This window comes from Cryptomeria japonica, chromosome 4 (assembly GCF_030272615.1).
Source record: "Cryptomeria japonica chromosome 4, Sugi_1.0, whole genome shotgun sequence".
Taxonomy (NCBI): Eukaryota; Viridiplantae; Streptophyta; class Pinopsida; order Cupressales; family Cupressaceae; genus Cryptomeria; species Cryptomeria japonica.
The window spans coordinates 208350894-208365338 of record NC_081408.1 but is presented as its reverse complement, the minus strand read 5'-3'; the positions used below and the strand labels follow the sequence as shown (position 1 = coordinate 208365338).

The following is a 14445-nucleotide window of genomic DNA, read 5'->3' as shown; positions in this document are numbered from 1 at the left end:
ATTACCCAATTAAATGAACATTTAATTACAATGAGAAGACTTAGGATAAATAAACAATTTATTAATCCTAGAGGGAGAAATGACAAACAAGGTTAAATGATTAAATCATGAAACCTTAGAAGATGAATTAGGTCTTGATGAAAGATAATTGACTCGATCATGATTTGATTTTAGATTGATAAATGACCAATGTGATAAATGATTTGATTGAGAAAATGCGCCAATTGACATGATTGAAGAGGACAAGGATCGATGACAAATCGATCGCAAAATTGACGAGATTGACAAGATTGACCAAAATCATGACTGAAAATTGCTATCGACAAGACCAAATTCGAGAGCGAGATAAATGAAGAATGCAGAAGAAGGACTCAATGCTCACAAATGATAAAGACCAAGTGCGTGACATAGGAGGAATGTTAATGCGATGCAAAAACCTAAAATGAGGCAATGCGCAAATGTTAAAGTACGATCCCGCAAGCGTTGACCATTTTTAGGTGTCTACACAAGGTTTTGGCACAATCCACAATAGGTCTGTTTCTTCTCTCAACAATTCCATTTTGTTGTGGAGTTCTCGGTGCAGAGACTATTCTTTTTGTACCATGATCATTGCAGAATAAGTTGAACTCATCAGATGTGAACTCTCCTCCTCTATCTGATCTAAGACACTTTAGTTGTCTTCCTGTTTCATTTTCAACTCTTTCCTATTTCATTTTCAACTCTTTCCTTGTACCATTTAAATATTCGAAAAGCTTCTGATTTTTCTTTTAAAAACATTACTGACATCATCCTTGAGTAATCATCCACAAATAATATGAAATATTTATCACCATAATAACTTTGAACTTTCATAGGGCCACAAAGATTAGTGTGCACAAGATCTAAAATTCCCTTAGAGGTGTAAGACTTACTTGTAAAGCTTGATCTTATCATTTTACCCATCTGGCATCCTCGGCACATAGCATTCTCAAGTTTTTCAAGACTCGGTAGACCTCTTACTCGGTGCTTCTTGCTTATTTTGATCAGATTATCAACATTTACATAACAAAACCTTTTATGCCATAACCAGGTATCATCTATCTTTGCATTAAGACATTTATTTCGAGTTGAGTCAAGGTGAAATGTGTTACCTTTTGTTTATGTCCCGGTAGCAGCTAACTTTCCATGCTTGTCATGAACTTTGACAATTCCTTTCTAAAATTCTATTCGGTATCTTGTAGTGTTTAGTTGTGATACACTCAACAAATTGCATTTCAAACCTTCAACCCAAAAAACATCATTGCATCTTGCATTGTTAAGAAGTGCTATGGATCCTTTACCTCTTACTGGACATGGTGCATCATTACTAATCTTACATAGCCTCCATCATAGTCTTCTAACATAACAAACTTGCGTTTATCACCTGTCATGTGATGTGAGCATTCACTATCTATGATCCAAGAATCATTAGTATTTATGTGAGATATTAAGGCTTTTTCTTCATACCTTTCTTCATTTGATCCATCTTTGATAGCCACATAAACTACTTCCTCTGAATCAGTTTCATCTGATTTAACTTCATTGGATTCCTCATCGACTATTAAGCATGACTTTCTATCTCTTCTTCTAAAGTCTCAGTGTCCTCTGTAATGATTATCTTTCTGTTTATCATCTTGGTAATCTCTCTTCTTAGTAGAATCTTTGTCAAGACAGTTAGAAGCCATATGTCCTATCTTATCACAATTGAAACATTTCAAAGGTAGTTTTCCTTTATACTTACCTTTGCCTCTCGGTAACCTTCTGGCTAATAGTGCTTCAAACTCTTCTTGCTTTCTGATTTCCTCATACAGTTTGTGTACTTCCTCCATGTTCTTACGAAATCTTTCACTTGCACCACTGTGATCTCCTTCAGAGTACTTATACTTTCTTTCATTGGATTCATCAAGATGAAAAGAACTAAATGCAGATTCAACTTTATTTACTAATGACCCACTGTTATCAAAGTTACTTAACTCAAATGCATGTAACTTACCAATAGTAGCATCTAAAGAAACTGGCATATTAGGTATAGACCTCAATTCAATGATTACAGAGACTTGGATTGCATAAGCCGGTAGAAGAGTTCTTAACAACTTACTTGTTATATCCTTTTCTTCAATAGTTCCACCTGCTCCTTTGATTTCATTGACAATCTCCTTTAGTCTTGTACTATACTGGGTTATGTTCTCACCTTCATGCATCCTCATAGATTCAAGTTGTCCTCTTAGACTATCCACTTTTTCTCTTTGAACATGTTCATCTCCTCCATACACTGATATGAGTTTGTCCCACATTGCCTTTGCATCATTGCAGCCTTCTAGATCATTAAACTCTGAATCAGTCAATGTAGATGTTATTTCAATCATTGCTTGGATATGTTCTTGCTTTGCTTTTATCTCTTCCATTGTCAATGGATAGGTGCTTGGTGTGATGAAATCATTCTCTAGATAATATACAACATATTCTCCAATTCCTGACAGGTGCAACTTCATCCTTTTCTGCCATGTAGAGAAACTTGATTTGTTTAGCTTTGGTGCGTCCCTCTTATACATTTTTGGATCTTTGCCTCAAGCACCTTTAAACTTTTTCTTCTAGAGTCCAAAGCTTTGATACCAATTGATAGTTCTGATACTTAAAGATAAGTACAAATGCCAAGCTAATAAGATGAGAGGGGGGGTGAATCATACAAAATTAATCTTCCATAAAAACATTAGATTCAACCTCGGTAATATATACTTTAGTAATATAACCAAAACTTCTAAACATGCAAACTCAAAAGCATATAAACTTCATAACACTCATAACACTAGATTTGACGTGGAAACCCAAATAGGGAAAAACCACAATGGGATTTCGGGCCCACTAAGAAATATACTCTTCTAGAGTATGCTCGATTAAAAGAAAATCCTATTAAAGATTACAAACACATTGCTAGATGTGACCCAGTTAAGGGATTTCTCTTAGATCTATTAGGATCTTCACCTTCTTAAAAGTGACGTTGTTAAAGGATTTCAAACACTCAATCGGAATGTCACCTTGCTAGAGTGTTTTACAAATAAGACTGTTAAGTCCATTTGGTTAAGAGATTTTATTTAACTTTCATAAAATAACAATAATAAAAATCTATCTGCAACTTCACATCTAAAATGCTAAAGCAGATTCTTATTTGCTCAATACAATATAGACATAGAACCAATCTTGTCCATTTGCTAGGCTTTATACTTTGTTTATTCAAAACAGGTCTTCAAGCTTCTATGCTCGATAATCACCATGTAGCATCCCTATGCATACACTTGCCCACATACATTGTTTATCAATAGTTCCCTATTTATAAACAATTCGCCAACTACTTAATCTCCTTGATCACATTTCCCATGATCAATCATAGCCATCAGATCTTCAAATTTTTACTAGGTTCAATGTATCCTTTGATCTAAAAATGTTTTACCTTGCCTTGGAACTTGTATACATTTCTTGGAACTTGTGATAGGGTATTGCGGTTCAATCTAAGCTATAGATCTTCCTGCCAATTTTCCTTTGCCATAGATTCTTTAACAAACTTCATTCACGACATACCAATTATTTAATCATGGCCAGCTGATCAGCTCCCTTCATTAAATAATGCTTGTAATCATTTAATGCATTCTATTACAGCTCAGTTACAACTTAGTAGACATTCTACCTTCATTAACCAATAGCGATAACCTTAGGGTTTACCGACTAGGTTCTTTTCTCGGTAACATAATATAGTATTAACCTTACAATCAATAGCATATGTATGATATCAAAACAATCTAAACATCATGATCTCATCATTGTCTAACTTGGTAATAGTTATCCATTGAATAACTTATTTCTCCCCTTATCCATCATAATCTTTCTGTGTCTTTTACCGACATCTTTATACTCATCAAATCATACTTCTCAAGATATGGCAACATCATACTGAATTAGAAAATCAATTTCTTGACATCAATGACAAAATAATAATATTAAGACAGTAAACATCCTTAATCAGTTATATCCATAATCATCAACAACCTTCTCAATATCCTTATTGAAATGCCAACAATCTCCCATTGTCTGTAATAATGCCAAATGCCAACAATTGCATTTTGTGAAAAGTGCAAAGAACTCTAAATCTCTGGTTTCGCACAACAAAATAGAAAAAGGATGAAAGGACACACACCAAAAAGACAAAAACAAACAACTAATCTACTATCTATAGGAACTCTCAATCATTCAGTCTGAATGCATTCGGTCCCACCACTTCATGGATCTTGAACAGACCTCTCCACAATGAATCAAATTTTCCATGGGCACCCTTTGGTTCTCTTCTCTTGTCCCACAATAGTACTTCATCCCCTTTGAGGAAACCCCTTGGTCGAGCCTTCATATCGAATGTTTTCTTCACCCTATTTTGATGTTCAGTAATTCTGTCCACTATCATCTCCCTTTCATCTTCCAACTTCGTCAAATACATGACTCTCTTTTCTGGAGCATTTTGGAAGAAGGGATCCTCAAGTATAGTTTGAAGCTTCGCTGCTTCCAATTCTAGAGGTAAAGAAACCTTTGCACCAATTCCATACACCAGTTCATAAGGTTCCATTCCAATTTCTCTTTTAGGGGTAATTCTATCTGCCCATAAGGCTTCATATAACTTTTTATGCCAGTTCTGGGTATTATCATCAACTAACTTCTTCATGATTGTTACCAGGTTCTTGTTGCTTGATTCTGCCAGCCCATTACCTTGTGGGAAGTAATCAAAGGAGTGTGAAAGAGTAATTTTATGTTCATAATAGAACATGGTCAATTCCTTAGAAGAGAAATATGATGCATTATCAGTGACAATCTTTTGAGGAACCCCAAAATGGACTAAAATGCAATCTTTGAGAAAATTACATACTACCTGTGAGTTCACCTTCTTAATGGGGATAGCCTCCATCCACTTAGTAAAATAATCTAGTGCTGTCAAAATACACATATGGCCAGCACTGGAATGAGGATTTATTAGTGTTACGAAATCAATACCCCATTGTTTGAAAGGCTCATCCACTACCACAGGTTTTAAAGGTAGAGTTGCCAACTGTGGTTTTCCAAAAAAGAGTTGACATTTTTCACATCCCTTAACATAGTTATATGCATCACAGAACATACCAGGCCAATAAAAATAATTTCTTAAAATCTTAAAAGTGGTTACTGAGGATGAGAAATGTCCACCACAGGCTTCATCATGATAAACTTCTAGAAGCTTCTGTTGTTGTGGCTTATCTACACATCTCAAATAGGTACCATCCAGGCCTTTTTTATACAAAACATCTTGCCAGATAACATACTTAGCTGCTTTTAATTTGAGATTCCTTTGTTCTTTAGTTGACCAAAGACTCAGGCAACTACCATAGGTCAAGTAATAAGCTACGTTCAAAAACTATGTATCTTGCAACCCAAAAAGTAGAGTCAATGGTAGCCCTTCATTTGTTTCCACCTTATCCTCTACTATCAATTTTCATAAACCTTGTCCTTTAACCATCTTTGTAGGATGAATATCCAGATCATATTCCTGAATTTTGGCTACCCATGTCGCTCTTTTGTTGAGCCCAACTTCCTACTAAGTCAAAATACTTTTCACTGTAGAATCCAGAACAAACACCACAGAGTGAGAATGTAGAATATAATATTTGAATTGTTTTATAGCTTTAACCATGGAAAAGGCTTGTTTTTCTGAGAGTGAATACTTAAGCTCATGTTTCTTAGGAGGGACACTCATGAAAGCTATGGGTGCTTCAGTCTGAGATTCATCTACGTGTAATAATATTCTTGACATTGTATGTTCTGAGGCATAACAGTATATGATAAAATCCTTTTTAAAATCTGGGTTGATGAGGGTTGGTGCACTGGCAATTGAACTTTTAATCTTTTCAAAAGCTTCTTTGGCTTCATCGGTCCATTTAAAAGGGTACCTCTCACTCTACAAGCTGATGATATGCTTAGTAGTTTCTACAAATTCAGGTACACACCTTCTTAAAAAAGTTACCTGACCGAAAAATGACCTTACTCCAGTTTGATTTGAAGGCAGGCTGAGGTGTTGGATTGCATTGACTCTTTTAGGATCAATCTTGGTGTATTTCTTCAAAACAATGTGCCCCAATAGTTTGCCTTCAGTTACATAGAACACTAATTTTTTGGATTCAAGGAGATACCATGCTCTCGACAACATTGTAGAACTACCCTAAGATCTTTGAGATGATTCTTCCTTTCTTTAGAGAATATGGTCAAGTCATCTAGGTAAATTACAATAATCCTATTATGGAAATCCCTAAAAGAAGAATCCATGGCCTTTTGAAAATTTGCTCTAGCATTAATCAAACCAAAAGGCATATGATTATATGCAAACGTTCCCCAAGGGGTGATAAATGTTGTCCTATGTTGTTCATTTTCTGCAACACTAATTTGATTATAGGCAAAAAAGCCATCTAACATTGACATCATTTATGATCCAGTTACTATTTGTAAAATATGGTCCATATTGGGTAAAGCATAATTATCCTTAAGACTTGCCTAGTTCAGATTGCAAAAATCTACACAAATCTGGATTTCCCTATTTTTCTTCCTTATAGGCACTATATTGGCTACCCATGTGGAGTGATCGATTGGGTATATAATTCCGGCTTTTAGCATTTTATCTGCCTCTTTGAAAATTGCTTCTGCCACCATGGGATTGAAATTTCTCAGTCTTTATCTAAAAGGAGAAACACCAGGCTTCAACGGAATTTGATGTTGAAACTGACCATTCCTAAATTCCTTCAAATCGTCATAACACCAAGAAAACACATCAATGTATCCTTTCAATAACTCAGTGAGCATTCACTTCTCCTTAGAAGAACAACATTTGCCAATTGTCAACATTCTAGGATTAGATTTATCACCAAGATTGATCTTTTCGCAACCCACCTTACTGTCATCATCAGGAATTTTCTTGTTGGCGAACACATCATTACAGGTGAAAAACCTCTCTAGACTCACCAAACCTTTCAAGATTTTTTTCCCCTTAAGATGAATGAAATTCTTATCAGAATCAATACCAGGATCTAGACAAAATTCTTTCAAAATATCCTCAGAACCCCAAAATATGATTGGACAAAGGAACATGCACACTCCAAAAAATCTTTAATCTGAGCATTTGTATCAAATACTTGCCAATGATACATATTGTCAGGAACACTAGGTTTGTAAATCATTTCAATTCTATAAAAATCATTCTTAAAGTCTGGGTGTGGTAACAAGAGAGAAGCTGAAACAACCAATGAATCTGCCCTAGTGTTCTGCTCTCTTGGTATAGCTTCAATTGAGAAAGCATTGAAAAACTCTATCTCATCCCAAACTCTATTTCTATAATGTTTTAGTCTATCATTTTTAACAAAGTAAACATTTCTTACCTGTTTAACAATCAGCTCAGCATCACCTTTCATTTGGCTTCATTCAACCCTAAAAGTAATGCCTCATATTTCGCAGTGTTATTTGTATTCTTGAAATCCAATTTAAAAGAAAAAGGAAAAACATTACCATTAGGCGAAAGAAGAACTACCCCTACTCCTGAACCAGAGTTGGCACAACTTCCATCGAATTCCATTTACCACAGTTCATCTTGTTCATCAACTACTTCTTCTAACTCTTTTTTATCAAGTGCAAGAATGAGATAATTTCCAAATTCACATTCTTGGAACAGAATCTGGGCTTTGGGATTATCAGAAGGAAAAACTATATATTTATTTTTCAGTTTAGGTTCAAGTTTGATCTTTTGTTTTCCTAGTGGAATGATAGCCTCTGACCAGTCCATCTTGATCTCACCCCCCAGATCTCTACAGAAAGTCCTACTTAAAAGCATCCCATAACTTGCAAGAATGTCAGTACCCAAAATGGTCATCTTTACCCTTTTATTAGGACATGCTACGAGTACTGCTTGAGCATCCTTGACTTTTCCAACAAGAGGGACCCACTTCCCATCCATCGAGTAACATCTCCCAAATATCTTGGTAAGTGTTAAACCTAAAGCTCTGGCAACAGATGATGGCATTATGTTATTTGATGCCCCTGAATCTATAATACAATTACTAAGCTTCTGACCATTCATGAGGAGAGAGATATAAAAAGGTTCAAGTTTCAGAACTTCAGTGTCAAGCTTATCTTCTGCACTATGAGAGGTAGAGGGATTAATCGAATTAGTGGGAGGGCTAGAAGAAGATGTAGGTTTTTTAGCAACAAACAAACCATTATCAACCATACACTCATGCACTAAGGACTCTGAGGTAGGATCTCCTTTTACATATTCGACCAACTGTCTAATTCCCTTGGCTTCAGCTTCAAATATTTAGTAGTGGAAATTTGAACAGTTGAGAATTTGCAAAATTCAATTATGTCAAAAGAGGGAGAGGGAGAAGAATTGTTTTTACTTTCAGTATTTCTTTGCAAAATCTTAACTTCAGGAGTTTTTGCATGAAAGGAAGAATCATTACTTGTGGCACACTTACCCTTGAAATCAGTTTCAGAAGAGTTTGCAAGTGGAGCAGGTTGGGAGGTTCGTTGATTCCTTGTAAGGATTGTACATGTAGGGTCTTCAAGAGTTACCAAAATATTACCACCTCTTTCTGAATCTTATTCATATTCAAGGTAAATGATCCAGAGTCACCAGGTACTTCTTGAATCTTCTCTGCTTCAGTGAACTTCTCAAGTTCATCCTTTGTGCTTCCCATTTGGACATGCCTTATCATGTCAAGACAAGAATTCCCATCATGATCTGAAGTAAGGTGAAAAGAGCACATAGCACCTTTATCAGGAGGACCTTCTATTTGCAATCTTTGTGGGGCAGTAGGGAGTTGCAAAGTTTTCCCATAATTGTGTTGGTTTGGTTGTTTCCTACTTATATCTTGATAGGGTTGTGGGTAAGAACCTCCAATTTTTGGAATTTGCCTCTTCAAGGCAATCATATCATTGACTAATCTTTGGACAACTGGATCAGTCAAAGACATGGAAGCTTGAGATTGACCTTGAGAGATTTGCACATCTTTTCTCCACTTCCCTACTATTATTAAATCATCTTCAAGATCTATATCTTGGTTCTGTGCAGTATCAAGATCAACTGGCCCATTTATTTTGAGATGGAAACCAACATCAGGAGGCATAGAGTTGATAAAGAAACATTGTTGGTTATCAGCACTTGGTCTTTTAGCAAGGGGAATTTTATGAATAATTTTATTATACCTAGCCACTTAATCTCTCATTGGCTCATGAATCTCTTTCTTCATTTGTGTGAGCTAAGCGAAAAGTGAGTGCTCATCATCAATGCTCTTGAACCATTTCTCAAAAGTAGTTTTCATTGTTAGCCAATTAATTATAGATCCTGCCTGCAGATGACTGAACCAATTTGTTGCTCCCTCAGTAAGAGTTTGAGCGAAAAACCTAACAGCCACATCTTCGTGTTGCACTGCCAGTATCCTAATCGCTACATTAAAGGATTCCAAATGTTCTTCAACTGAGATTTTCCCATCTCTATTGAACTTATGTAAAACATCCCTAGCCCCTTTCAAGAGAGGATTATGAGCATCAAGAGAAAGAGGCCCGACTGCAGCACCCCATGGTGGAGCCATGATTGAAATAGGGAAAATAGTTACAAGAGGAGGAGCTTGAATTCCAGAAAGCGATAATGCTTGCCAATTGCTAGAAGAGATAGGTACTTTGGGAGTAGTTTTAGTAGGAGAAGAGTCTACTTTTAGCCTTCCTCTTGGGAGTGAAATTTGTAGAGAGTGAGAACCCTTGTAGTTCTTCGAAAAAGTTATCAAAAACTCCCTCTCTCCTTTGTAATCTAGTATAAGGAGGAGAATCTAGTGTTATTTCTTCTAGGTCCTCTGAACAACTCTATCAACCATATTAACTTCTTGGGCTATGGGAATCCTTCTCAACCATTCACCTATTTCTTCTTCTCTTTCCAATACTAGACGATCTTATTGATACTATTGGTTATTAGTTCTAACTTTCCAGGCAACAGTGTTAAGGTCAACAATAATATCTTCTTAGGTGTCTTCAAAATGTAAGCCAGGTTGAAGCATAGGTTGAAGTATGCATTGTCAAGGAATTCTATCAGCAAGTAAAACCATGACTTACTCAGTTTTAACAAATATTTAACATACTGATCTATTGAATGTTGACGTCCCCAGCCGAGTCGCCAAAAATCTATTAGTGAATAGATTTTGTCTTTCTTTTAATTGAATTAATTAAAAGCTCTGTTACCCTCTTTGAAAAACAAAAGTTCAACTAGACAGTTGGGTAAGTGTGGCATACATCACTTCCCTCTGAATTTTAGATAGGTAAAACTCCCTCCATTAGTTATTCAGAGAATAATCTAACTAAAGAAAATTGATATGCTTTTAACCTGAAAGAATATAAGGCTCCCTACTTCATTCTTAGATGACAAGCTAGTAATATGCAGATATTTCAGAAAAAACTTTCTCCAAGATGCTACACCACAAAAATTAGAAGTAATCAAAGCAAAGTTCAATAACACTGATTTCAGCACTTCATAAAAATAAACAAGAGAAACAAAGCCTCTTTTCAACCAAATATCTTCCTAAACAACATAGAAAGAAGCTCCAGATTAATAATAGCATTCACCATCAGATAGATAATCACAAACAATTTGACTGGATTAATATTTGCAAAGAAACATTACTCCATGGATTCAAACTCGAAGATTTAAAACCTCAAAATGCATATGATCTTTATATGTATATTCCATGCAACAAAGACATAAATATACACACATAAGTTCCTTCCAATTTCAGATTCTAAAAAAAAACTGATCACTTCCTTCAGAAAAACAAAATTTTCTAATCTCTAAGTCTACTATTCTAACCCCTTCTAAATATTTTTCATCTAACTTATAGTAGTCTTTTTGAAGAACAGAGGAGGTCTCCTTGAAAACCCGACCTCCTTTGAAATAGTTATAAAACTAAAAGAGTATTTAGGGGACAGATGTCCCGGAGTAATTGTAAGGTTTTTGAAAAGATTTTAAAAATTAAAACAAAGCATAAGCATCAAATTATGCTTCATCTCCAGTGTCATCTCTTCTTCCACTTTTCCAGGCATCATGTGCGGTTGTAAGCTCCTGAATCATAGACTAACTCAGATTCTTCATGGCATTAGTTTTCGCCTTTGCAACTTACTTTTCCCACCTGTGTTTTACCATTTTCTCAGTATGTTTAGGTAACTGATCATTGCCAATGAACGTCATGGATTCAGTTCAGACAATCTGTGTTATATCTTCAGAAGTAAAGTTTCCTTTGGCCCTAATTTTCTCCTTGTGCAATTTAAATGCCTTTACTACATCTTGTGTATTCAACCCATAAAATCCTAGTTGCCAATCATGATCTGGGTTAATCACTTTATTATCATTGACCAAGCTATATTGAAGTTCCTGGAGCTCAGAAATGGAGGCTTTGGCATCAGAGATTACAACCTTGAATGTAATTACCCACCATGCTACAATTTTATTCAACACAAAGAGCTGGCACTCATCAGTTACCAATTTTATTGAGTTTTCTATTAAAAACTTAGTGGCTCCATATTTTTCTATCCTGGTGAACATGGGTAATACTTTTTCCCACTTATGCTTCTTCTTTTCCCATTGCATAACCTAATTTTGGATCTCCGCAATGAGGTTTTGAATTTCATCGCATAGCTTCCTAGAATCTGTAATATATTTTTCGCCATCCTTGATCACCCCTTCAATCCATTTTTCTATGGCCCCTATGATGCTCTTAGCTCACTAAACTTGATTCATCAGTTTCTTGTTCTTTGATGAGGTGGGATCAATTTTTTTTTAAGCTTGCGATATAGGGAGTGCTCCAAAACAGCCTAGGCTATCAATGAATTGGGCTAAAACTTTGATGTGTCATTTCAGTTCCTTTTTCTCTGACCTGGTGAGAATTTTCTTAGCCATCACATTGAAAAGGTTGTTATTAGAGTCCCTACTCATGTTTCCCAAATCTACTTTGGTGACTTCAAAATCTTTTGCATTTATTTCTTTACTTTCATCCTTGGGTTTATAGGATGCAATTTCAACAACCCATCTCCCGTCTTTTCATCAGCGTCCAACCTAGTGGTCATTTTGAACTTCTTCTATTTAGGACCTTTTTCCATGTATTTGATCACCATGTCTTGAATTGGGATAGACACTAGGATCAAGCTCCATTTCTTACTTACTGAAGTAGTTAACCATTTGGAATTTGTGCTTGAACTAGCTGTTCTTCCAGTTACTTTAGGTGGTGGTGTCATGGCTATAGTGATTGCATGGGAATCCATGGTGTTGACAATATCATTATCAAGGTCCTCGACCTCAAAAATTTGAGGGTTGAGGGTCTTGTCTTTCACCTCTGTGTCTCTGAACAAGTCCATTTTCTTCTGTGCAACACTTCGTGACCTTGTAAATCAAGGAGTAGGACAGTTCAAAACAGGATTAGGTTCGTGCTTGGTGTGAGATGACTTCTTATTTTTACCTTCATGGCTGAAACCAATTGAATGGCTACTAGCAGACAAACCTTCAACCAGACACTCTGCAGCAATGAAGAACGGGTTTCAAAAATAAATCACTTCATACCTTATAACAAATAAAGCGCCAAAATCCCATTTAGTGCATTAATTTTGGCCATCAACTCAAATGAGCTAAGAATTGGGATTTGACATCACGCATGTGTATTGAATGCACGATAGCGCTCATTGGTGTAACTACCAATTCCCAAAAATGATTACTTGTCTTCAAAAATTGGTTGGTTGATGTCACCCGAGATATGGCCATATCTTCATCACACTTAGCAATAAATACACCATCACATCATTTAGTCTTTCCTATGGGACCCACCTGATTTGAACATTCATGAACGATTTGAATGAGTTCATGAGGGTTCAGGTAGTTCAAAGCATATGCTACGCCAAGGAGATTTTCCTTTGGAAAACATTAACTTTGTTGATTTTCATTGGTCCTTTGAACTTCATCAAACATTTTGAATATCACTGTACTGTTTGAACTAGGTTCAAACGGTTCACAGTTCTATGAAAGAGTATATGAAACATCATTTGCGACCATGAAATATGTTGGAATAATGATATATTTGTCATTAGTGAATACACTTAGTGAAAACACTTATTCGATTCTGAATGGTTACCGAGCTCATCACTCAGTCTATAGCCTATACCAAGCATTCAGTAAAGCTCACCGATTAAACAGTTCAAACTGAGCAGTAAGACTGTCACCAAGCATATGAGACAAACAGCAGTTACCGAGAAGTCAGTTCTCACCGAGTCACCAATGGTTACCGAGTGACACTATATCTACCAAGTCACCACAGCTACCGAGTTCCAAGCTACACTTTGGGACTAGTATGGACCAAGCTTCTACTCTTACCGAGAGCATGACAATGCCGAGTACTGTAGTGGACGCCGTGTATCAGAAGATCACCGAGCCAGCTTGAGGAACCGAGTATCTACCGACTTAGTAATATTTTGTTCACCTATGTAAGGCCGACTTAAGAATGAGTTTATGTTATTAATTTGTATGAGGCCGACCTTATGAAATGTAAATGTAATTATGGACGGTATATATATGTGATGTATTATACCATCTGTAGTATGTATGAAAAATGTAAGATGTATGGATATGCGAAATTAGAAAGAGCAGAGCAGAAATTGCATTAAGGCAGCAGACCAGAACATTTTTGCAGAGTCAGAAAAGGAGCAGAATCGACATATCTATCTCAGAAGGAGATCAATACTCAAAGGATCTTATCAGCAATAAAGTTGTAAGTCAAGATCTACTGTTTCATCCTAACAGTTGAATCAGTTTGTAAATCCTTTTACCGGGTAGACTTAACAGTCTTTTGTAAATCTCTTAACCGAGTGCATACTTCATTGTATGTTTGTAAATCCTCTAACAAGGTGGACCTAGCAGTCCAAATTTGCTTCTAACAGGGCAGATCATCAGAAGTGATCATTGTAAGCCTTAACCGGCCAACTTTTACTGTAGTACCAAAGTTTTGTGGGTACCATCCCCACCCCAGTTTTACTTTCTATTTGGAAGGTTTCTGGGTCACCAAATCTTTGTGTTATGTGTTGTGAATGATTATATTTTCATGCATGCAGTAGATTAAAAGAATGAATGGTTTAATATATCCATGTGCAGAAATGAATTAAAAGATTTAAGTGTTACTGATTCACCCCTCCCCTCTCAGTAACTTGGTTAGTCCTGAATGCAAGGAGAAACCAAAATTTGAAGGCAAATGTCACAAATGCAAGAAACAAGGTGCTTGAGCACATTGCTCAGCAGATAGCAATAAAACAAGTTGAATTGACCACTATTTTGGCCAAGTTAGAAAATTCTTT

General features: G+C 36.1%; 1 protein-coding gene across 1 annotated transcript; it reads right to left on the bottom strand.

Annotated features, from left to right (window-relative positions):
* Positions 1–4252: 4252 nt before the first annotated feature.
* Positions 4253–4723, bottom strand: LOC131875022 (uncharacterized). Its single transcript, XM_059219022.1, has one exon. The coding sequence runs from the start codon at positions 4721–4723 to the stop codon at positions 4253–4255; it is 471 nt and encodes a 156-aa protein (XP_059075005.1).
* Positions 4724–14445: the final 9722 nt, after the last annotated feature.

Coding starts and splice junctions, on each gene's coding strand:
- LOC131875022 (XM_059219022.1), bottom strand. CDS start 4,723: ATGAAGAAGTTAGTTGATGATAATACCCAGAACTGGCATAAAAAGTTA.